The sequence below is a fragment of the Ctenopharyngodon idella genome, chromosome 20 (genome assembly GCF_019924925.1).
Source record: "Ctenopharyngodon idella isolate HZGC_01 chromosome 20, HZGC01, whole genome shotgun sequence".
Taxonomy (NCBI): domain Eukaryota; kingdom Metazoa; phylum Chordata; class Actinopteri; order Cypriniformes; family Xenocyprididae; genus Ctenopharyngodon; species Ctenopharyngodon idella.
The window spans coordinates 2,580,873-2,607,918 of NC_067239.1; the positions used below are offsets into that span (position 1 = coordinate 2,580,873).

At 37.7% G+C, this 27,046-nt stretch overlaps 1 protein-coding gene across 1 annotated transcript; it reads right to left on the reverse strand.

Moving 5' to 3' along the window:
* Window positions 1-539: 539 nt before the first annotated feature.
* taf4b (TAF4B RNA polymerase II, TATA box binding protein (TBP)-associated factor) lies at window positions 540-26,674 on the reverse strand. The gene is made up of 15 exons (XM_051875310.1): window positions 25,891-26,674; window positions 25,621-25,760; window positions 22,967-23,296; window positions 22,655-22,768; window positions 19,499-19,621; window positions 19,316-19,405; window positions 18,923-19,093; window positions 17,924-18,047; window positions 12,914-13,022; window positions 12,544-12,713; window positions 7,653-7,783; window positions 6,393-6,518; window positions 6,241-6,297; window positions 5,561-5,677; window positions 540-1,776 (listed from the first exon to the last, which is right to left on the reverse strand). Exons 1-15 carry the CDS (start codon window positions 26,483-26,485, stop codon window positions 1,645-1,647), a joined length of 2,529 nt encoding a protein of 842 aa, XP_051731270.1. The 5' UTR covers window positions 26,486-26,674; the 3' UTR covers window positions 540-1,644.
* Window positions 26,675-27,046: the final 372 nt, after the last annotated feature.

Genomic DNA, 27,046 nt, shown 5'->3' on the forward strand with positions numbered 1-27,046 from the left:
GCATATTGAGCATAATTTTACTCATTCCTGCAGATTTTGTGCTCACACCCAAAGTGCGCCACATAAAGCCGCCTTTCAGTACTAAATTGAGTTCTTTTTTGCTGCTTATTTTGCTTAAACAGTCAAATACACACAAAATAATGTCAAAATGCTGGTCTTGGCGAGTATTCACGTAAACACAGTCAGTTATGTTTTAATTGAACATAAACAGTTGAGAAAGAAAACGCATGTGTAACAGTATAATGGATCCGTGCGTCAGGTCTTAAAGTGACAGCAGCCTAATATACCTGCTGCCAAATTATGAGATAATATTAAAAATATCTATATGGCAGTTTTTCCCCATGGTATCGACAACTGAAAATGCAAGAAAGTTAATGTCAAGCCCTGGTTTTCACCTACAAGTGTAACGATGAAAACCGAATGAGTGAGTGAATGAATCTGAACAAAGCTTTTTAGTTTCAGATTCAAAAGTCACTGAGATGAATCTTTCATTAAAAGGTTTCATGTAATGTAAAAAAACCCTGCCTTTTTATTCACAAAAAGGTACATTCTGTGCTTAAAACTCACTCTTTGATACATTCACTGACTTTCCTAAGCCTGTATTGGCATGTGCAGCTGTACCTCTGTATAGCATGCGCTCACACTCTCTGAGGGGACTGTGAATGCTGCAGGCATATCAATATTTAGCTCCCAGCTTCTCATTCATGATTATTCAGAGGTAATGGAATATTTCAGAATCCTGTACCTCAGGCAAGCACACAGAGTATTTAAGTTTCTGAGGCAAGGCACACATCAAATCGACTCCCTTCGAGAACTTCCATTCAACTCACAAATGCAAAGACATGCATGACAGCATTGCCCTTCTTCCTCAACTAATGATCAGAGGTAAACCCTGGTTAATTATGGCATTGTTAGTTAACCTTTAGTTAACCTCGGTTTAATCATTTAAGAGATGATCGGTCAGCAGTGGATCATGAGAGACATTCTGCCGCTGATCTGTTGATTTTGGCTCTTGTTGTCTTGATCTTGAGGGTATGTATTGCCCTGTTTCTTTCAGCTTCAAACCCTCTGGCTGTTTGTACTTCCTATTGGTCTGCTCTAGTTCTTTCATCAAGTTCTGATTGGTCGGCCAGTCTCAAGCCAATTTCAGCTGATTTGGGCTTTGATGCAATATCCTGCTTCGATTGGTCAGTACTGTTGTCTCGGCCACTGTGATTGGTAGATTTTGTTGCCTAAGGCGATATTTGTGTGATTGGTTAGTCATGCTTTGTTCAGGGCATCCACTGCCCTGGAGCTTATAAACAGCCCTCTGTACAATCCCCAGTCGACTTAGAAAATGCAATAATAGTTCAGCATGATCGTATCAGCATAAAAATGTCATTTCTGAGGAGTAATTAAAATATTGGGAAGTTACACAACTGTGCGATTCAAACATAAAAAGATCCACACAAACCGTTGCTGCTAATAATGTTTAATTATTTTGTGCTTCCTTACCAGTCAATATGTCTGTACAGTTTATTCAATAATCAAAACAAGAACAGGAATACAGAATTATAACCAGAAAAAACTCAATTTATACAATGAAAAAATATTATATAATCTCAAGAACTTGCTCAAACACAGAAGTTGTGTTTGTGTGGTTATCTAGCCTAGAAACGCTCTATACAGCATGAGAGTGTGTCTGAACGTGGGGTCCTGCTCCATGCAGAAGGTCAGATCTCTCAAAGTGACTCGAATTGGTGCTCGAGTAGCAAACTGGCCATATGAACCTGACAACTGAGCAGACACAAGGAATGAGTCTCCTGAGCCACATTGGCCTATGTGGTTTTTCTCATGAAATCAAGTCTAGAAATAAGTAATGACAAAAGATTAGCAGCACTCGCTTACTATCATCACACGGCCCTTGTGAAAAAAAAGCACACTTTAGCATACTTATGTATAAACTATACTGTACATTCAGTTTGCATTTATGTATACTCGTTTAATGTTTTCAGACACTTAAAGGGTTAATTCACCCAAAAATGAAAATGGCCGATTTCAAAACACTGCTTCAGGAAGCTTCGGAGCATTATGAATCAGCATTATGAATCATGATTCGGATCGCGTGTCAAACTGCTGAAATCACGTGACTTTGGCGCTCCGAACCGCTGATTCGACACGCTGATTCGTAACGCTCCAAAGCTTCATGAAGCAGTGTTTTGAAATCGGCCATCACTATATAAGTCGTTATTTTGTTTTTTTGGCGCACCAAAAATATTCTCGTCGCTTTATAATATTAATATTGAACCACTGTACTCACATGAACTGATTTAAATATGTTTTTAGTACCTTTATGGATCTTGAGAGAGGAAATGTCATTGCTGGCTATGGAGGCCTCACTGAGCCACCGGATTTAATCAAAAATATCTTAATTTGTGTTCAGAAGATGAATGAAGGTCTTACAGGTGTGGAGTGACATGAGGGTGAGTAATTAATGACATTATTTTCATTTTTGGGTGAACTAACCCTTTAACTGCATGTTAGTTGGAAATACATGAAAATGTATGATAGTTTACATTTATATTTAATGCAGTTAGCTGTAGGACTTAAGTAAAAATGAAAATTCTGTAATTAATTTACCGCTCTCATGTCGTTCTACATCCGTAAGACCTTCGTTCATCTTCAGAACACAAATGAAGATATTTTTGATGAAATCTGAGAGCTTTCTGACCCTCCATAGAGATTCAACACAACTACAACTTTCAAGGTCCAAAAAGGTAGGAGAGACATCATTAAAGTACTCTATGTTATGAAGCAATGCGAGTGCTTTGTTTGTGCAAAAAAAACCAAACATAATTTACCACTTTATTTACGAAAATACTAATCTGCAACGTGTGTTCACGAGAGCATCACAACGCACGCGTGTCGTGTTCATGCGAGAGCTGATGTTGCATGAATGCGCTTTGGATAATATTATTTTGTGAATAAAGTGGTTAATGACATTTTTTTGCACAAACAAAGCACTTGCGTCGCTTCATAAACATACCTGCAAACTCCAAAGTGGTGAAAAAGGTGACATGTTTACAAAGTAAATAGTAGTAGGGGGGTGTGGGTGCATCCTCCCCCAGGAGAAAATTTTTATGATTTTAACTTGTAAACTAAGCATTCTGGTGCACACTGACAAGAAAATAAGAGGAAAAAAACAACATTTGCTTCAAGTACAAAAACAAAACAAAAAAACATTAATTGACACTAGGGCTGGGCATTGACACAAATTTCACAACTGGATTTGATTTTGATTCAGAAGCTTGTGATTTGACTTCAATTTGATTAATCTGGGGCCTATCAGGTACAGTACATGGCAAATTTTAAACCATTGGAGTCACATGGAGTACTTTAATGTCTTTACAATGTACTTTAAAGTAAAACTTTTAATTTGACATTATTACAAAGTGCACCTTTTAAGTGTAAATGTTTTTTTTTTTAGTTTAAAAGAGAATACATGTGTGAAAGTGTACTTCTTTAAGTACACTTAAGTGGCCTTTCATTTAATTAACATTATATTATCTGCAAGAACATTTTTTTAAATATGGGCTACAGTTATGTAGGGGCGTAACGATACACTCGATACAAATCATGATACGATCGCGATACTTTAAGCCAAAAGTTTTTTTTAAGCCAAGAGTTTTTTTTATTACTTTTACTTTATTATTAATAAAATATTATTATTATTTTATTATCAGGACCTACATATATTCCCCCATTGCATTATTATACATTATATTCAACATTTTATGTAGTAGTTTAGTGTAGTAATGTCACTGAAACTGAAAAATACTATTTTTCCGCGCAGTACTCACACTTTTAATGCAGTTCAATACATGACAAGCCGCGAGCGCCTCTCCCGCTAATAATGCACTGTACATTAGAATAAACCATCTAAACACTTTGAATAAACATAATACTAAAACTAAATGTGATATGGTGATTTAAATGACTTTCACTTTGAGTTCCAGCGTGTATATGTGCTTCAGATGATCAATGCAATCAATCAGTTCTAAATCACCAGAAAACGTGTCAGAATCACTATTCTCAAACGGTAAAGGGTTAGTTCATCAAAAAAAAAGAAAGAAAGTAAATTCTGCATTTACTCACTCTCATGCTCGCGCATCACAAGTGAGCAATCGATACAATAAAGCACACTTCTTTTTCACAAGGGGAGCTAAAATTAATCCATTACCCTTTGAGAAATCATTCAATCATCAGAACAAACTCACCTCAATCCTGGAATAAGAAATACAGAATAATAAAGAGAAATATTTAGGCATATAAATAAAGACAGTTATCAAATAAATGCTGCTGCAGATAATTTAACTTCTGAAACACAAGGTTGGAGTCTTTTAACCTCCACTGTTTTCCTGCCAACTGCACTGGCTCTTTATAGAGATGCTTATTCAACTACAGAGATCAAACCTTAAAAAGAGGCAAATACTAAAGTTCCCTAGGCAAAGGGAGTTTTTTTCTAAAAGGCCTGTGTAATTTAAGCTTACAAAAACTCAAAACCATCTTTTCACTTATTAGCATTCCTCTCTGCCTAAAGGAATTCACAAATGTAAAAACTAATTAAACTAAACTAACATACAATCCTCTAGTCTTTTGTTCAGTTTTTCCTTGTCCTTTTTTCTCATAATTCTAATAAAATCACAAAAAATGACACATGGTATATTACAGATAGAGTTAAGTCCTTCCCCTTTAGTCATATACAATACCATTCAAAAGTTTGGAGTAAGATTTTTTTTTTTTTTTTTGAAAGAAGTCTTTTCTGCTCACCAAAGCTGCATTTATTTGATCAAAAATACAGTGAAAACAATAATATTATGAAATATTATTCATATAAAATATTTTGTTAAAGTAATGAAATATTTTCTATTTGAATAAATATAAAAATGTAATTTATTCATGTGATCAAAGCTGAATTTTCAGCATCATTACTCCAGTCTTCAGTGTCACATGATCCTTCAGAAATCGTTCTAATATGCTGATTTGATGAAACATTTCTAATTATTATTATTATGTTGAAAACAGTTGTGCTGCTTAATATTTTTCTGGCAATTGTGATATTTTTCCATGATTTTTTGATGAATAGAAAGTTCAAATGACATTAAATTGTAACTTTAAAAGCCTTTACTTCACTTTTGATAAATTAAATGCATGTGGAGATTTTTTTCCCCAGACAGAGGTCATGTGGCAGTTCAAAGTTCAAACTCAAACGTGGAGCACTTAAGAAGTAACACAATATACCAATTCCCTTCCTAAAGGAGTTCACTAATATTTAAGATACAAAAGCACATGTGCAATTTCATATGGCCACACAGGAAGACTTACATGTGTACTTAATAAATCCCACAGCTTGGCTCAATACACCCCGAAATTCAAAAACGACCGAACTGTTTATGCATGCGAGTGATTTTGAACACGTATGCAAACATTTCCTCCACATCTGCACAGAGTGAAGTATGGAGACGGTACACAGGACAAGTCACAAACACAGAGGGGTGGTTGTATGGACATGTGCAGGTACCTGGTTGGCCCCTGAGCCGGGAGCCTCCAGAGGTTTCCTCTTACGGGGCCCGAGGGCTGCCAGCGCTGCCAAATTTGCATCTCTGTGCTCCATCTGTGCCAACTCCAACTGCTGCATCTAAAAAGAAAAACGAGGAAAAAGAGAGAATGTGCGTTTGACAGGCACTCAAAAATACAATCAATATTTCCATTGGCTCACCCAAATCCACGTGGAATGTTTGGGAAAAAAACGGAAAGCTGTTATTGGTGATGAATCTTTCATTTTAGCTCTATTGATTTCACCGATAGCCTATGACAAAGAACCCAAGCGAAAGGCCTGTGCGAAAACACACAAATATGTTACGTGCTCTCTAACACACGAGTGGATGAGCGTTACCTTGTAAACAGACACACAACTCATCCAGAGGGCTTTCATTACATTCTGTTCCCTGTTTAGCCCCAGGCTTCAATTCCAGACCCAATATTAGACTCAATTAAAATGAGCCCCCAATTAGAGAGCCTTGTCTCCAGGGTATGTGTATGTATGTGTGTGTGTGTGTCTATGTGGGGCACAAATGGGACTTTATGAAGAGTATTGATCGTCCTCATTGCTATACAAGGGAGCAGAAGGAATGAAAAACAGGTTGTGGAGGAGGGATGTATGTATTTTTATTAAAAACAAACACACAGAAATCCTTCTACCTCTTTGGCTCGCTGTTTCAGACGCTGTTGCTCTGGGTCTTCGCTGTTTGAGCGACTCTACACACAAATAGACGAGAAAAAAAAAACAGTACATTAGAAATGGAGACAGATTACTGGTGTTTTTCCTCTGTTTTGCTGTGTTTGCTAGTTACTCGGGCAATGCGGAGCAGTGCTTCTCGCTCCTCTTCCTCCCTCCTCTGTTTCTCCAGTCTTTCCAGTTGCTCCAGGAACTTCAGCTGAGAGCGCGTGTCATTGGTCTGATTGTAGCGCCAATCATCCTCAAGACAGACAACACACACCACAGCAACACATTAGCGTCCAACAAGACACAATATTCGAGACTGTGCCTTAAAGGGGTCCTGTTATGCAAAATTCACTTTTATAAGGTGTTTGAACACAGATGTGTGTGTAAACAACCAGCTGATAATGGTAAAAATCCACCCACTCCTTTTTTATAATCCCCATAAATCAAACAGTCTCTCCAAACAAGCGGTTCCAGATTTCAGATTCTCCTCACCAGAGCATTTAACAGCTGCATTCAAGTCAGAAATGTATTCTTATTAAAGCTACTAAAGTTATTCAGTCAAGAGCAGTGAGTGATCTTCTGTTTTTCTTTTGTTGTTTGGTTCATATTAACAGCAGTAGGTACTGTATATTACGCTGCTGTCACTTTAATACACAGATCTAATATACACATGCGATTTCTTTCCCTGTTGTTTATGTTCACAGACATAACCGACTGTGTTTATGTAAACTTTGTGTGTTTTTGACATAACCTCATGTGTGTTTGAGAGTTTAAGTGCAATAAGTCGTGAAAGAGAACTTAGTTTAATACTCACATGACGCGCCGTCTGACAGGCAGCTTTCTGTGCGCGTGCTTCAGATGTGTGCGCTCAGAAAACTATATATCAGACGTGTAAACTGTTTAAACGCATGCAAATAATTAACTGCAATGTCACGTGAGCGTGACCGCAACTGAGATGATAATCAATCAATAATCCCATTTTACTTCCATATTGCGATGTAATTCAGGGAAAAAAACAGGCTGCACAAGAAGTACTTATCTGACATTGTTAAAAAGTATGTTCTATGAATGTAATCTGGACGTACTACATCTGTCATGCTGTCATTGTCATGTGACCTACAGCGTCACTGCCCTTCACAAATCTCTCCCGTGTCCTCATGGGATAGTAAAGTGTCCATTTAATGTGCACTTCAGAATCTCGCCGGAAGCAGTAAGTCATGTGGAAACTGCTCTGATCAACGTTGCACAATAAGGATCAGTTTCGATTTCATGTTGACTTCTCTGAACCAAAATGTTTATTATGAAACAAGCTCTACTTAGAAATTCTGATTTTTTTTTATTTTATTTTGTTTACTGTGTGTTATAGGTGTTATATATAAGTTTATACCTTATAATAGATCTGTCGATGTTGCGCCACAACAGTTATCTTCTCCAGCAGGTCTCGAAGTCTCTCTTGTGTTGCCAGAGAGAGCAATTCAAGTACATCAGGACAGACCTCTGTGATACTCGATGAACCACCTATGCACACACAATCACACACATTTTAGCATGGGAGAAGCACTCACTCTGTTGACTGACTTTGTTTTCAATGACCAGATTCATTAACATTTCGCTGGGGGTTCATGCGCGTAGTGGCGAAATTTTCGGGTATTTTGGATTTTTTGAAAAACCTACTTTTGCGAACTAGTCCTAGGTTTTTCACCCTATCGGAACCAAAGATTCTCTGGAGTCGGATTGACAATAAAAAAAAAAAAAGATTAAATTTCGATTCAGGGAATAAAAGGCGGACTAAGGGCCACCAAAACTTTCAAAGTGGGTGGAGGCACTTTTACTAAAATGGCTATAATTCGTGAACGGAGTGAGATATTTTCACCAAACTTGGCACACCTATGTAAGAACTCATTCTGTGGTGGCGTGAAAAAAGACGGAGCGACTGGCCACTTGGTGGCACTATAACAAGGAAAAAAACATGAAAATTGCTCTAACTACTTCAACTTGAAAATTGGCATGCATGATTGTCATGATTGTCATGATTGTCTACGAGGACATTGACAGATCTCAAAAAAACATGTCCGCCATCGGCCAATGAAGTTTGAGCAGCTATCAGACAAGGTTAACAAAGGCTGATAGGAACAAAACTCGCTGGGCCTGTTTGACTCGCGGCCCTAGAGGCCTGTGAGAAATTCAAAAGAAATTGGCACCTTTGTGTTTTTCACATGTGTAAAGGATTGTGTATCACACGATTTTTTGCACACGCCCACGACATTCGTACCACATGGAAGAACTCCTTATTCTGAGCAACTTCGCCTCTAGGACCGCCGCTAAATATTAAATATTGGAGATTATTTCAAAAACCAACTTTGGCGAACTAGTCCTAGGTTTTTGGCTCAACCTTGATAACTGTTAAAAAGCTTTAAAAACTATTTATTTCCTATGGTAAATTGCCTGTATTTGCTATAAATGATCTTTCCCATCTATGATCCAGATGGTTACAGGCTTGCTAATTAAAACATAATACCTTTTTACACATGCTTAAAGGCCTTGAAGCACTTGAACCCCGATAATTGCTGCTCGCAGCTATATTTTAAAATTATAATTCGAAACTTTTGTGGATCAACCCAGAATTGTTAGAGAAAGAATCAAGATGAACCAGTGGATCAATATTTTCACTCACCCAATGTGAGACAGTTATACATTTCAGGACTGTATCTAAACATTCCAAAAACTCATTAGACACAAGAAATTTAAATATACCTAATAATCACCCAATCTGAATCTGCAAAAAAATGTGCTGTGGAATGAATTAAAACAAGATGTGGGCCTGATAATCACAGAGTTCCTCTAGAATCACATGAATCTTACTCTAATTCAGCATTTGAACAGACCTATTTACTGCCTGACAGAAATGGGAATTGTGTAGAATTAGAGGCGAATGTCTTCATCGAGCTGGAATCCAGTGATTTTGTTGTTTTCCTCTGCTGTTTATATTGTATTCACATTTCCATAATGTCAGACATGCTTTGTTCCTGTTGGTCTGTTACTCTTGCCGAGTAGACAGACATCTGCAAACACTCCAATTCCATCTCATTTTTGCCCTTTCTGCTGATGCGGACTGAGTTCCTGCGAGGCCAAGCCTGTCTCTTTCATTTCCACATTCTCTCTTTTCGTCTCCTCCTCCTCCGCACGACTCCCCCTACCTCCTGGCTATCTCCCTCTCTCCCTCCCTCCGCCTCTGTCGTCCTTTCTCTCCCTTGTTCCGACGCTTTTTTGATCAGTGCAGCAGAGTGGATTCCTGCCACTCTGGCAACTTTGCGCGGCTCGGCAGTCATTAGCATACTGATTAAGCAGAACAGGCTCGTCAGAGATACCACTGATCAAAGACAGAGACTGCACTCGTGTGTCACAACACAGCGCAACATATGCCCAAAAAAACACAGACAGGATGCATGCCGTAGAGGCAGAGCTGAGGGAGGTGAACAGACTTTGACAAACGGAGATGGGGGGAAATGCAATATCACTTTGAGTAAAGATACACTCACGTACAATAAAAGCAGTGAACACTATAGCTGAGTGAGGTCAGCGAAACATGGACAACAACGTTCAACAGCGTTACTTTTAAAACACATTGCAATATTTGCCAAATTACTCATTAAAAAAGTAACTAAGTACGCTAAATGAAAAGTAATGTGTTTAGATTCTTTTGTGTTTCTTTTCTTGTTAAGGCCCCGATAAAGTGAAATCGAAGAACTGATGTGATTTCAAACAAACCAGGCCAAACCAAAGTTTGTTTGGAGTTTGTTTTGGGAGTTCGAAACAGCTTGAACTTTTCAGGAAAAGTTTGCTACGGCTGGTGTATTTGTACTACCATTGGTCAGTGGTGATTGCATAATCTTCTCTCGTTCATTTCTTCTGTTCAGTCCGTCGAGGTCAGACGTCCATGAAAACATGAACACATTGGAGAGCTTCTTTATGGTAGAAAATGAAGTTGTACTTCTGATTAAATGAGACACTGGCACTGGTTTTCATGTTTAATACGGTAAAGCTGCTTGATTTTAAGCAATCTGTTGTATAAAGTGCTACATAAATAAATGTGACGTGACTTTACTAGAGTGCCGAATTGCAGAGCTTGTGCAAACATATCTTTGTCGCTATGATCAGATGCTTTTCTTATGCTTTATTAAAAACAAAAAAACAAAAAAAAAAAACTTGCTGTTCTCTCAATTTTGTTGTGTAAAAGCGTGCAGCACATATTTACATATTCATCTAAACATCGCTTTCAGCATTGTGGGTGGAGAACTTCAAAAAAGAACTTCATTGTGAGTATACTGGGGTCTTTAGTATAGAAGCTTGTTTCCGCCACTGAATAAAAGATAAAAAAGGTAATTGCGACTTTTTTTCTCAGAATTGTGTGATATAAAGTCACAATTGTGAGAAATAGTCAGAATTGTGTAATTTAAAGTCACAATTACGTTATAAAGTCAGAATTGTGAGATACAAACTTGTGTGATATTGTCGCAATCACTAGAAACAAAGTCAGAATTGGGTGATATAAAGTCACAATTGCGAGAAATAGTCAAAACAGTCAGAACTGTGATATGAATTGCATGTTATAAAGACTTTTTTCTCAGAATTGTGATATAAACTCACAATTGCGAGTTATAAAGTCCAAATCTGAGGGGAAAAAAAAGATTTTTTTTCTCAGAATTGCGAGTTTATACAGTATATCACAATTCTGACTTTAGAACTCACAATTGCGACTTTATAGTGCAATTCTGAGAAAAAAAAAAAAGATATGCAAGATGTAAACTTGAAATTGTGAGAAAAAAAGTCAGAATTCTGAGATAAAAAGGTTGCAATTACCTTTTTAATTTTTATTCACTGGCGGAAACAAGCTTCCATACTTTAGACTCTCTTTCATCTGGAAGTGCTGGAAGTGCTCCGCCTAGCTCGCAGGGTTTGTTTTACATTCAGAGTCCTAAAAACACCTTAAACCAGCTGGTTTCTAGTCTTAGCAGGTTTAAGATGGTCATAGTGGATTTAAGATGGTCATCAGCTACTCCTCCAGTTTGGAAGTTGGTTTAGCTGGTCTGCAAGTTTTTCCCCTCAGCCTGAACAGCTGAAAAGTGCCCCAAAACCAGAAAAAAAGCAAACTGTTTTAGGGAGGGTGGCAATGACATACTTGCTACATAAAGTTGGTAACTGGGACTTTTAAATGGGGCCTTTTAATGCAGAATTCACAACTGAGGGAGACAGTGCATTATGCGCCAGAACCCAAACAAAGGCTTATGTTTTTTTATTATTAGTATTCTCATGCTCAACTAAAGGCCATTTCACACGACAGATGATGACAGACAGCCACAGACACTTTGTCGGATTTTGTCAGATCAGTGTGTTACCCCTGTCGGAGTCTGTTGGCATCTGTCAGAGCTTGTTTTCGCCGATTGAACATGCTGAATCAGAATTAGAATGTTTGATGAGTGACGTGTTGTAATCACGTGACTGTTGGCGTTTGAATCGGCCTTAACAGACAACAAGACTGGTTGTCATGAAAACAGCTAACAGCAAACGATTTTGGTTATTCTGTCTTCTATAAATATTGTAAATAAACTGTGCATCCATTATCCCTTAAAACTCATCTTTGATCACCAAAATTACATATTTAAATGTTTTTTCCTGTGAAAAAAAATTCTTTGTGCCTTAAAATAGCTTGAATGTAACTTTACGCCCTTGCTTCATTTAGTATACGCGGAGCCATGAATATGCAAATTAGCCCCGCCTCCACTCACTCGCACAAGCTCAGAATACCTGATCCACTCGGTCAACTTTACTGTAGTAAACACTGTACAGTGGCAAGTGGAAATACTGGTTTAAATCAGCCATATATGTTTGAACCAGAAACTGATTCAGAAGAAGAAGAGGAAGAGTGAATTATATACTATATATCATACTGGCTTCTCTTGAGATTCCCAGCTAGTTAATGATATGCTAATGCCCACCCACACGTTGACGTGATTGGTCATAAGGTAGTTTGTGATGTCAGAAACACCCGCGATTTCAAACCGCGTTTTAGAGACTGTCTTTAGATCACTGCAGTTTTAAACAGAAAATACTCTGCAATGGTGATTTTGCACATGGTTTGTCTTAAAGCATATTAAAAAAAAACAAAAAAACACACATACACATAAACAACATTAAAAACTTGATTTTCACCACAGGGGGTCTTTAAGTATTTTATATAAAAATGTGTGTGTGTAATTGAATGGGTTTGGTGAAGTTACCAATGTGCAGCACTCGTGTCTGGAGGGCTGATGGGAATAAAAAGGGCTCCTCTTGACAGGAGCGGATCACTGATCCCACGAGCTCAGAGCCAGAGGCCAAAATACGAGCGTTCTCCTCACTCAGGTTCACTCCGGCCATGGAGGCCACATCATTAATGTCATCGTCATCTCTAAATGAAAGTCAGACAAGAAAATGAAAGAATAGGACTTCACTGTTTTGTCTTAAAATGAATATGCTAATAGTGTAGCTCATCTGGAAATCTTAATCTACAGCGACGTGACTGCCTTCTCTCACATTCATCCTGTAAAGAACCAATACGCTCATTCAGCCACTGTGCAGCAGGGAATGGCCGCGAGTCAGAGCTATTACCGGAAAGAGCCCGAGGTGCTGTCCTTGAAGCCGTGTGCCTGTGCTGGAAGGGGCGGCTGGGAAAAGTGTGTTTTAGACGCCTGAAGGATGGACTGCCGCACAACAGCACCTGTGGGGACAGAATAAAAATACAGATATTTTTATCAGCTCAAAATGAATCGGGACACTTGGAGGTGAAAGAAGCATAAAAGTAATAAAAGCTCACCTAGTCTTTCAGTGTATTGAGCTTTAATCAATAAAACTTTCACATAAGCCCTATATATATTGTGGCGAGGGGGGCGTGGTTCAGCGGAGTCGGCAGCGGGAGAGAGAGTCAGGAGACGAACGGTGAGTGAGTGGGTTAAATGCAAATGACGAACACCTGTCTCTTGTTTCAGTAATTGGTGTGGAGAGAGTATATAACACCAGGAGAAACAGGAGTGGGAGAGAGAGAGACAGAAGGGGAAGACGGGGAGAGAGAGACAGATGGGAGGGGTTCGCCGACCCCTGGGCACGCCACCATGTGGTCCTCCGCGAGGTGGATGGCTGAGTCCAGCGACGTGGGGCGGTGGCACTGGACCCACTCTGCTGTCCTCCGTGGGAGCCGAGTAATGAACTGCTCCAGTACCACTCGATCGACAATCTTCTCCACGTCGCCTCCCTCAGCCAACAGCCATTTGCGGCAGGAGTCCCGGAGCTGTTGGGCCAACACGAACGGTCGGCCGGACTCGCCCAGTTCCAGGGAACGGAACCGCTGGCGATGTTCTTCAGGGCTCCGGCCGACCCGCTGGAGGATGGCCCTTTTTAGGTCGTCGAAGACCAGGAGATTCTGCACCGGAAGCTGCTGTGCCGCTATCTGGGACTCCCCGGAGAGCAGCGGGACCAGGCGCATCGGCCACTGGTCCCGCGGCCAGCCCGACAGCTCGGCCGTCTTCTGAAAAAGATCGAGGAAAACCTCCGGGTCGTCCTCAGATCCCATTTTGTGTAGTGGTAGGTGGGCGGGCACAGCTCGAGGTTCCAGGGCTTCCGGTCGAACCTCCCGGTCAATCCAGCTCCGGAACCTCTCGCGGTCCTCCTGCTGGGCTTGAACAACGACTTGGAAGCACCTCTCTTGATCCTGTCTCAAGTCCAGCAGGGCCTGGTGTTGTTCTTGTTGCATGACCGCGAGGGAGGTGATAATCTCCGCAAATGGCGATCCGGAGGACGATTGCATGGCGGCGGCTTCCGTCTTCCTTCCCGGGTTTCGGCACCAGTGTAGCAAAGTTCAGTACTCAGGAAGGAAGAGGACAGGGTCGGCTTGACTACTGACTGCTTTTTATTTGCAATAATTCTCACAATTCAAAACAAAAAGGGGTGCAGACAGGCACAAAGCGGTCACAAATCATTCAGAAGTCTCTCACTCGTAGATCACCAGCGGGGCAGCAGTCAGTAGTCCGTCTCTCTCTCTCCCACTCCTGTTTCTCCTGGTGTTATATACTCTCTCCACACCAATTACTGAAACAAGAGACAGGTGTTCGTCATTTGCATTTAACCCACTCACTCACCGTTCGTCTCCTGACTCTCTCTCCCGCTGCCGACTCCGCTGAACCACGCCCCCCTCGCCACATATATATATATATATATATATATATATATATATATATATATATATATATATGTGTGTGTGTGTGTTTGTTTGTCTATATATATATTAGGGGTGTAACGATACAAGTATTCGTTCTGAACCATCATGGTTCTGTGCATACAGTCAGACGACAAATACAGTCAGTCACAGGCGATCCATACTCCAATCCAGAAGGGGGTGCACGCGCGGTAATGCAACACTGTTTGCTAACCGCCACAGCAGGAAAAAGATCTATGCACAGATATGTCTACATGTAATCTCTCAACTAGTGTTTCAACCACAGAAAGATATCAATGAAACAGCTTGAGAATAATATCTCATGTAGCATTACATTTACCTCAGGCAAGTCATTTAGCGTCCACAGCATGTTAGTTCACTAGAGAAATGAACTCTAGGGGGAAAATTTCACTAAATATATTACCTATATTAGCTTATATATTCATTATATTTACCTGTTAGTAATGTCTTAATTATTTAATGTTTAAATAAATTGGTTAATATATTTATATTATATATATATATATATATATATATATATATATATATATATATATATATATATATAGCAGTACGCACTCACCAGCCACTTTATTAGGACACCTGCTCAACCGCTTGTTAATGCAAATATCTAATTAGCCAATCACATGGCAGCAACTCAATGTGTTTAGGCATGTTCACATGATCAAGACGATCTGCTGAAGTTCAAACTGAGCATCAGGATGGGGAAGATTTAAGTGACTTTGAATGTGGTTGTTGGTGCCAGACGGGCTGGTCTGAGTATTTCAGAAACTGCTGATTTACTGGGATTTTCAAGCACAACCATCTCTAGGGTTTACAGAGAACGGTCAAAAAAGAGAAAATATCCAGTGAGCGGCGGTTCTGTGGCTGAAAATGCCTTGTTGATGCCAGAGAGAGCAGAATTTGGCATAATCAACATGAAAGCATGGATCCATCTTGTCTTGTATCAACAGTTCAGGCTGCTGCTGGTGTAATGGTGTGAAGGATATTTTCTTGACACAATTTGAGCCCCTTAGTACAAATTGAGCATCGTTTAACCACCACAGCCTACCTGAGTATTGTTCTCCATCCCTTTATGAGCACAGTTTACCATCTTCTGATCTACAGGTGCTGGTCATATAATTAGAATATCATCAAAAAGTTCATTTTTTTATTATAAATTATTTTTAAAAATGAAACTTTCATATGTTCTAGATTCCCTACATGTAAAGTAAAACATTTCAAAAGTTTTTTTTTTTAATTTTGATGATTAGAGCGTACAGCTAATGAAAGTCCAAAATCCAGTATTTCAAAATATTAGAGTATTTCCTAAGATCAATCAAAAAATGGATTTGCAAAACAGAAAAGTTCAAGTTCTTTAAAGTATGTTCTTTTGTGCACTCAATACTTGATCGGCAGGACATATTACAGCAAATGACTTGCTCCTAGCACAAATTACTGCATCAGTGAAGTGTGGCATGGAAGTGATCAGCCTGTGGCACTGCTGAGGCACTATTGAGCCTTCAGATCATCTGTATATTGTTGGATCGACTGTTTCTCATCTTTCTCTTGAAAATATCCCATAGATTTAGGTCAGTCATATTGGCTGGCCAATAAAGCACAGTAATATCATGGTCAGCAAACCACTTGGAAGTGGTTTTTGCACTGTGGGCAGGTGCTAAAGTCCTGCTGGAAAAGGAAATCAGCATCTCCATAAAGCTTGTCAGCAGATGGAAGCATAAAGTGCTCCAAAATCTCCTGGAAGATGGCTGCATTGACTTTGCACTTGATAAAACACAATGGACCAACACCAGCAGACGTCACGGCCCCCCCAAATCATTACTGACTTCAGAAACTTCACACTAGACTTCAAGCAGCTTGGATTCTGTGCCTCTCCAGTCTTCCTTCAGACTCTGGGACCATGATTTCAACATGAAATGCAAAATTTTCTTTTATCTGAAAAGAGGACTTTCGACCACTGTTCACTGTCCAGTTCTTTTTCTCCTTAGCCCAGGTAAGATGCTTCTGACGTTGTCTCTGGTTCAGAAGTGGCTTGGTAGTCCTTTTCCTGAAGATGTCTGAGTGTGGTGACTCTTGATGCGCTGACTCCGGCTTCATTCTACTCATTGTGAAGCTCTCCCAAGTGTTTGAATCGGCTTTACTTGACAGTATTCTCAAGCTTGCGGTCATCCCTGTTGCTTGTGCACCTTTGCCTACCCAATTTCTTCCTTCCAGTCAACTTTGCATTTAATATGCTTTGATACATCACTCTGTAAACAGCCACCCCATTCAGTAATGACCTTCTGTGACTTACTCTCTTTGTGGAGGGTGTCAATGATTGTCTCCTGGACCATTGCCAAGTCAGCAGTCTTCCCCATTAGTGTGGTTTCAAAAAACAAAAGATACCCGGAATTTATACTGTAGGGATGGTCATTTAATGAAACTCAAATGTAAATATTCTAATATTTTTAGATACTGGATTTTGGACTTTCATTAGCTGTACACTCTAATCAACAAATTAAAAAAAAAAACCTTTTGAAATGTTTTACTTTACATGTAGGGAATCTAGAATATATGAAAGTTTCATTTTTTAAAATAATTTACAATAAAAAAAAATGAACTTTTTTATGATATTCTAATTATATGACCAGCACCTGTACTTCCAGCAAATCATCAAATCATCTCAAACTGGTTTCTTGAACATGACAGTGAGTTCACTAAACTCAAAGACCTCCAACTGTGTGATGATATCATGACAATATGGACCAAAATCTCTTGAGGAATGTTTCCAGAACCTTGTTGAATCTGTGTCATGAAGAATTAAGGCAGTTCTGAAGGCAATAGGGGTCCAAGTTCAACCCGGTACTAGCAATGTGTACCTAAAGTGGCAAGTGAGTGTATTTAAAGATATAAATGAAATATATAAATGAATACTTTTATTCAGCAAGGATGCATTAAATTCATCAAACGTGACTGTAAAAGACTTATTTCTATTCAATTCTATTCAGCAACTTCAATTTCAAATAATTTTTTCAACTTTCTATTCATCAAAGAATCCTAAAAAATAAAAGTATCACAGTTTTCAGAAACCTTATTAAGCAGCACAACCATTTTTAATATCGATAATAAAAAGAAATGTGTCTTGAGCAGTAAATCAGCATATTAGAATGATTTCTGAAGGATCATGTGACACTGAAGACTGGAGTAATGATGCTGAAAATTCAGCTTTGATCACAGGAATAAATTACACTTTACTATATATTAAAACAGAAAACAGTTATTTTAAATTGTAATAATATTACACAATATTACTGTATTATTGATCAAATAAATGCAGCCTTGGTGAGCATAAAAGATTGCTTTCAAAATTAAATAAATAAAATAAGATTTCAGTAAAGCATAGCTTATACCTGTTGGGAAAGTGTTGGTTTGAAGGACCATCTGTTTGTGTTGAGTCTGCTTCTGTGCAGGTAAGCCCACCTGAGCTGACGCCAAAGACTGTTTGACGATCACTCCTTTAGGTTGCTGGATCACCTGACAAAGTAAAAACCAAAGCAATAAGAACTCAGCATGCAAATAACATTCCTAAATAAATACAGCAAATATACAAAAATTATGCATATGAAAATATTCAAAGACAGTATGCAGGGTTCGGTCCACCTCGAGGATGTCGCACAAGCCATTTTCGACAGGAGCACTTCCTGCAAACCCTCAGAGCACTTTCTGATTGTGAAGTAATCAAAACCTCTAAAGTCTATTCAGGTATATGGGAAATGAGCTTCTGTATTTCAGTGGAAATCCATCAAGACGTCCAATAAAATGGTGATATTAGATTACAGAAAAACAAATCATGACATTATTTGAATATGATAACATGACATTCCTGGTACGAAATGGGGTAAGACTCATGCATCTTTGTCTCTGGTGTAAAACTAATTTGGCTCTGCTTGGGCTTGTGGGATACTGGTGGTTTTAAGTGAATTAGCCTGTACACCGTGGGCGGTGGTGAGTTAACCAGGAAATGAAGACAAAGTGAAGAGAGGCTGTCATAAAAATGAACCAGTGCGCTGGGAAGGAGGCAGTGTGAAATTACACAAACACACACACACACACAGTGTCTACTGGGTCTACTATTACATAAAACATCAAAACGCTGTATTCAGGATCCCCAAACACACATACCTGAATTCCAGACACCATATGGTACTCTAACTATTGATAGAGAAATCATATCTGCATATTAACATTAAAATTATGCAGGTTTGCTTCCATGGTGAAAACACCAACACTGAATGATCATTTGTTTTCTTTATTATCGAATTACTCTTCCGTTGTTTCATATAGGCAAACCCCTGAAATCATCTTCATGATAAATGACACTGCCGGGAATAAAAATGGGCGGGGTTTACCAGCTGAGCTGTTCTGGTTGGCTGGTTGGGTTTGAGGGCGGAGCTGACGGACGCAGTGGGCTTCTGGTTTGCGGCCGTGGTTGATGCTGAATCGGAGGGCTTGAGTTGGGCGCACTGCTGAATGAAGAGCTGCGAGTTTGGGGTGAGCTGACGGACAGCCGGCAGACTCCTCTGGAAGAATCAATGAACACATCAGCATCTCTAGTTTTTTTATTTAGCTCATACCAAAGAGGTTGTGGCTCATTCATACATGAGCTGTGAAGGTCTGATAATAGATTTCATCTTAAAATCAGGTCAAAAATGAGGTCAGTACCCTCATATGTACCCATCTGACTTTGTCGAAGTTGCCGATGACATCTAAATGGGGTATAAAAGTGAAAAAGCTGCAATCACCTTCAGGAAAGGCACTAGATATGGCTGTGGGGACGATTTAAGCTCTATGTAGAGTTTTTCAGTGAACTCTTCTGCCTCTAGTTTTCCATCCTACATGCAGAGAAGAGAGCAAAAGCACATTTAAACATATAATGTGTTGTGATGTATGTGACACATTGGTTTTGAAAGCAGCGAGGGACATACCAGCAGGCCTTTGACAAGAGCTCGGACGTTTTGGGCCATGTTGGCAGAGCGAGTGCCACTTGATGCTAGCTTCATAAGAGTGACCAAGAAGTTCTTACACTTCTTCACATTCTCCAAGGTCTCCTGATGATAAAGATTAAAATTAAATATTTTTAGTTTTATGATGCACATAATATAGTGCTTAAATTTATTAGAGCACCACCCAATGTAAGGTTTGTGCACAGCTGCCCCTAAACTTACAGTATCGGTGACTAATAAAATCATTTTTTATGTTTCTGTAATGGTTAATCCACACCAGTATGTTTAAGCTCTTTAGTCACAGTAGTGTTTCTAATGCTAAAATATAATTATTGTTGGGATTTAATGGATTCAAAGATAGATTGCACAAAAGTTTCATTATAAGCAAGTCATTGGGAACAACTAGAAACTATTTGGAAGTCAATAACAACAGAGACTGTGGAAAAGTACAAAAAAGCAATGCCAGGGAGAATTCAAGCTGTTATCAAGGCCAATGGAGGCCATACAAATAAAAATAAAATATATAATTTTGGTTATTATGTGTGATTTAGTTGTTTCAGTTTGTTATTTGCCTAATAAATGACAATAACATTTTTATTTTTAAACAAGTTTTTGTCAGATTCCTAAAATATGTGTTTTCTCTTTATTATGACAGGTGGTCTAATGAATTTGTTAAGCACTGTATATATAAAAAAAGTTTGTGAACCACTTGCAGAATTTGTGAAAATATGAATAATTTTAACTAAATAAGAGAGATCATACAAAATGCATGTTATTTTTTATTTAGTACTGTCCTGAGTAAGATATTTTACATAAAAAATATTTATAAATATGACCCCTTTCAAAAGTTTGGAAACCACTGGTTCTTAATACTGTGTGTGGTCACCTGGATGATCTACGACTGTTTTTATGTTTTGTGATGGTTGTTCATGAGTCCCTTGTTTGTTCTGAGCAGTTAAACTGCCCAGTATTCCTCAGAAAAATCCTCCAGGTCCTGCAAATTCTTCAGTTTTCAAGGATTTTTTTGCATATTTGAACCCTTTCCAGCAGTGACTGAATGATTTTGAGATCCATCTTTTCACACTGAGGACAATTGAGGAACTCAAACACAACTATTACAAAAGGTTCAAACATTCACTGATGCTCCAGAAGGAAACATGATGCGTTAAGAGTCAGGGGTGAAAACTTTTGAATTTGAAGATCAAGGTAAATTGTACTTAATTTTTCTTCTGGGAAACATGCAAGTATCTTCTGTTGCTTCTGAAGGGCAGTACTAAATGAAAAAAAAAGATATTTAAACAAAATAAGAAAACTTTGGACATCTTTATCCTGTTCAAAAGTTTTCACCCCCCGACTCTTAATGCATCATGTTTCCTTCTGGAGCATCAGTGAATGTTTGAACCTTTTTTAATAGTTGTGTTTGAGTCCCTCAGTTGTCCTCAGTGTGAAAAGATGGATCTCAAAATCATTCAGTCACTGCTGGAAAGGGTTCAAATATGCAAAAGATGGTGGAAAATTGAATAATCTGCAGGACCTGGAGGATTTTTCTGAAGAACAGAGCTCAGCTTAACTGCTCAGAACAAACAAGAGGCTCATGAACAACCATCACAAAACAAAAAAACAGTCGTAGATCATCCAGGTAACTTTTGATTGGGGCCAATTTAATAAATTCAGCTACTTTTTTGTCTTGTCGACTATATATAAACATCTTTTATGTACTAAATAAAAAATAACATGCAGTATGATCTCTCTTATTTTGTTAAAATTATTCACATTTTCTGCAAGTGGTTTACATACTTTTTCTTCCAACTATATACATATATAGTGCAACTATATATATATATATATATATATATATATATATATACACATATATCTTGTAATATATATATATATATATATATATATATATATATATATATATATGTGTGCTCATTTCCTCTCATTTTATTTTTTACATTACCTAACATTGATTTAAGAACTTTTTAATAATTAAAAATAATAATAATTAAAAGTAATTTAATAACACAGTTAAATGTAATATTTAGCACATTAATTTCCATTTTTCATTCTGTATATAATGTTGTGATGCCTAAATTTACTTGTAGCATTTTAAAAAATTATTTAAGTTTTTACTGTTTTATTTTTGAATTATTTATACAAAAAAGTATTATAATAAGGTCCCATTAGTAAATGCATAAAATTAACTAACAATGAACATTATATTTGTTACAGTATTTATAAATCAATATTTATTAATCCTTAGTTAATATTTACATCTATACATCTTTTTTTTCAATAATGTATTAGTTAATATTAATTTCAACATTCACTAAGATTAATAAGTGTTTTAGAATTATCTAGTTAAAGGGTTAGTTCACCCAAAATGAAAATTCAGTCATTAATTGCTCACCCTCGTGTTGTTCCACACCCGTAAGACCTTCGTTCATCTTCAGAATTAAGATATTTTTGATGAAATCTGAGAGGTTTCTGTCCCTCCATAGAGATCCAACGCAACTACAACTTTCAAGCCCCAGAAAGGTAGTAAAGACATCATTAAAATAATCCATGTGACTCCAGTGGCTTAATGAAGCGACGCGAGTGCTTTGTTTGCACAAAAAAACATAATTTACCACTTTATTTACGAAAATATTGATCTGCAATGTGCATTCACAAGAGCATCATGACGCATGCGTGTTGTGTTCACGCGAGAGCTGACATTGCGTGAACACACTTTGGATAATATTATTTTGTAAACAAAGTGGTAAATTATGTTTTCGTGTGCAAACAAAGCACTCGTGTCGCTTCATTAAACCACTGGAGTCACATGGATTATTTTAATGATGTCTCTCCTACCTTTCTGGATCTTGAACGTTGTAGTTGTGTTGGATCTCTATGGAGGGACAGAAAGCTCTCAGATTTCATCAAAAATATCTTAATTTGTGTTCTGAAGATGAACGAAGGTCTTACAGGTGTGGAACGACATGAGGGTGAATAATAAATGACAAAATTTTTCATTTTTGTTTGAACTAACCCTAATGTTCACAAATAAAACCTTATTGTAAAGTGTTACCAAAATTTTAATATCAGCCATCAAACTTTAATATCAATGCATTCCTACACACGACATGAACTCACAGCTGTAACAGTGACTGGGGCTGATGAAGTGTTAGTGCTGGATCTGGCTGCTACATTAGGAGACACCATTTGTGGGGCATTACCCTGGGTGGAGAGAGCACCTTTACCCACAGTCTGCAGACAAATGAAGCAGAGACATGATTAGGTAGATGAATGCGACACTGAATGACCTACATTTCTATTTAAATCACTGAGAGAAAGCTAACAATGCATTTCAGTCAACATCTTGCCCTGGAGTTAGAGTATGAATCATTTTTTTGTTTTGTTGTTGTTGTTTGGATCAATAATTGATGCAGCCGACGTGAGTAATACCTTTACAGCTGAGGTATTAATTACGGTAGTTGCGGTGACAGAATTAGTCCTCTGGTTAAAGGTTCCTGATGTGCTGCTGTTGGGAGTCATTTGACTGGCTTTGATAACAGTGGTGGAGCTGGGCTTTCTGATGGCCGTCCCTATAACACCGACTGGTTTAATGATGGTAGTTCCTGTTGTACATGATGGCGTGAAAATAGTAGTCCCTGTAGCAGTGGGTGGTTTCTGAATGCCAGTCCCTGGAGTGGGGTTAAGTTTAATGTTGGTAGTAGCTGATGCACTTGAAGCTGGGAGAGAAACTCTGATGATTGGTGTGGCAGTTACAGTCGCCTGTGAAAAGAGATGGTGCATTTCTGTAAGTTCACTTAAAAAAAAAAGAAGAGTTGAAATTAAATGCTTGTAACATATGCAATATGATGGCTTTTCAAACTATTTTAATGCCAGGGACGGCCAAATATGATTATCCTCCTTGCTAGGGACCCTCTTCCTAATATCCACCTTATTTTTTAATGCAGAAGTAAGGTGTTTTCTGTAAATGTGTGAGACTACCAATTTATTAGCTGTTTTGTAGAGTTAAAAATAACTGGAAGTTATTGGGAAGTGAGAAGTGAATGACACATTAAATTTACCTGAAAAATAAGGTGGATTTAGAGGCCTCTTCAGGTTACAGATCCGTTTATACTGTGAAAAATAGTGAGCATGCACTCAAAACAAAAAAAATTAAGCCGTTTTTTTAAGATTTATGCAATTTAATTAATAGTAAAATTACATCAAATTGAATTGAATAATCCTTACATATTTTAACTGAATAACTGAACAATCCTTAATCAATTATTCAAATAAAATATGTAATTAGATGGAATTTTACTATGAATTAGATTGTGTAAATCTTAAAAAAAGGTGTGCAAAGGCTTAAATGTTTTCGAGCATGATATTGACATGACATGTTTGATGAATTACATGTTTTTTTCCCAACATTACTTGATTAGCTTTTATTTATCATTTAATTAGAGCTAAAATAAATGATTTAAATGATATCTGTAAAATATTTGTTTTGTATCAAATGTTTATATTTTATACACAATTATAATAGAATCGTGTTAATATTAAAATATTAATATTTTAAGAGAAATTATAAAATGAATAAATATTAATACATTATAATGTAATATACAACCTTTTAATTAGAGATGCACCGATACTAAATTTCTCTACCGATACTGATAGCTGATTATTCAGAGTGATACCATTAGTTTGGGGGTTCTGCCTTTTATACTTTCTTTTAAATTAATGATAATTTCATTATAATTAATAATTATATTTTTAATTATTATATTTTAAAAGAAATGCAAATAAAAACTTTATTCTCTCCATTTCATCAACTTGTTTCAGAGTAACTGGTATCAGTTATAATCAAACACATTACTCAAATTAATATTAACACACATTAACTAAATTCTGAAGATTAAATTAATATTTCTTAATGTTTTTAATTCATATAATTACTATTAATATTGAACATCAAACTGGTTTCTAGCATTTTCTTTACACAAAGCCCAAATGTTTTTCTGCCCTCTTTTGATTGACAGGATATATCGGCCCTGACTATCGGCTGTTTATAAACTATCGGCCTATAACCGATAGTGTGAAAATCTGTATCGGCCGATACCGATTATTGGGCGATATATCGGTGCATCTCTACTTTGAATGAATTCAAATGTATTTGTATAACACTTTTCATACTTAAAATAAGCATACATAAAATCAGAAAAAATACGCAGTTTTTTTTTAAATTTATATAATATATATAATATAATTTTATTATACAATATATCGGCCAATAATAGCAAATTTTCACACTATCGGCTAACCAATACCAGTTACTCTGAAACAAGTTGATGAAATGGAGAGAATAAAGTTTTTATTTGCATTTCTTTCAAAATATAATAATTAAAAATATAATTATTAATTATAATGAAATTATCATTAATTTAAAAGAAGGTATAAAAGGCGGAACCCCCAAACTATTGGTATCATTATCGGTATCGGCAGATATCACTCTGAATAATCGGCTATCAGTATCAGTGGAGAAATTTAGTATTGGTGCATCTCTAGTTTTTTTTTTTAATTTTTTATTATTATTATTATTATTATTATTATTTTTACATAACTGCATATATATACAAGAACTTTTTTTTTAATTACTGTTAAAACATATTTTGCAATTTTGGTAACACCTTACAATAAGGTTTCATTAGTTAATGTTACATAACTAATTTAGTTATAATACTTATAATCTTAATTAATGTTAATTTTTCAACATTTACTTGTACATTGTATTTTGTTAACATTAGTTAATGCAATGTGAACTAACAATGAACAACTGTATTTTTATTAACTAACATTAACAAAGGTTAATAAGTACTGTAACAAATGCATTGCTCATTGTTAGTTCATGTTAGTTAATATATTATCTAATGTTAACAAATGAGACCTTATTGTAAAGTGTTACAGCATTTATTCATTTTTTTTTTTTTGTACATATTGTCCATGGACCCACTTCCCTGATGATCTGTAGACCCCAGTTGGAAAACCACATCATATCACTTTTGTTCTATACCCTGCAGTCAAAAAAAGTGTCCAAAATAACACACCTGTGAGGATGGAGGTCTAACTATAGCAGCAGCATTGGCACTGGCTGGTTTTGGCAGCATTCCCTGAGCCTGAGCCTGGGCCAGAGCCTGCTGAGACACCAACATCAACTGCCCGCTGTCACTGCGGATTAACACCATTCCTTCAGAGGCAGGGGAGAGACAGCAAGACATTGCCAAGAAGACTGATAAGTAGGTCTGATGGTTAAGTATAGTGTTACAGCTAGAGTGCACCAAGACAATGAAACAACATTAGATCCTGAAACAACACACCTTGTGGGACCTGGAAGTTGGCAGGTAGCTGCAGTGGCACAGTCTGAGGGGTGCGTGTCATTGGTACACTATGTGATGGGGTGGAAATCCTTGGCAATGTCACGACCGCCCCTTTGGCCGCGGTCAGTGTGGTGACCCTGGGCTGGCTTATGGCCACGGAGCTCACAGACACCCTTCCAGGCTGAGGAACCAGAGCCAAACTGGTGGCCCCCCCTGGTCCCTGAACGCTGGATGTCACTACCCTGGCCCCTACGACCACTGGCGCGGTGGATCGGATCTGTGCAGGGCCTGCTATGATCTTTGGAGCCGGTTCAGATGAAGTTGAGGTACTGGAATTCACAGCAACTGTTACAGGACGGTGAGATGCATTAGTCTCTGTCTTTGGTTTTAGCTGCTCTCCTTCTCCGTTAAAGGAAGCTGAATCTGGGTTGTTGTTTTCATCAGCGTTTGAGTCTTTGAGTCTTTTCTTGTCTAATGTGGTTTCCAACGACTCTTCATTGTTGCTTGTTTGCGCGTCGTTGCTGCTTTCTCTTTTCTCTGTTGGCGCGCGAGACTGATCATCGTCTAATTTACCTGAGGCCGATGTTTCCGACATTATTTAGCCTACGTATACGATAAATTAAACTCAATTTGAATAATTTGGTACAAAAGATCACCCTGAAACGATTTTTCCATCTATGTGCTCGGATAATCAAATTTACATGTACAAACGCGTCGAAGACTCGACGGATTTTCAGCTTTGACCATCTCAAAGGTTTGTGACGGAATTGTGATTCATCACAAGGATTCGAATCTTTTGAATTCATCAAAACTATTCATGGTTCAGTGATTCTTTCTGCACGTTACGCCAGTAGGTGGCAACAAGTGAATGTGGTTTTGCGTGTGAGTTGAGTTGATTCACTCAAATGATTCATTAAACACAGCGAGTCGTTCGAATCAACTGCGCTCTTATTCCATCAGAAATTAATACCGATTTTTCCGAATTTTGTCAACTGCAAAAAAAAAAAAAGGTTTATTTGTTTAATTGTGTACATTTACATTTACGATTCTTCCGCCGCCATTTTCTTTTTGTGAACGACTCGCGAACTAAACGAACATCATCAGATTCACGTATGAATGAGATGATTTGTTCAGTGGCCGTTCCGAATCACTTTTA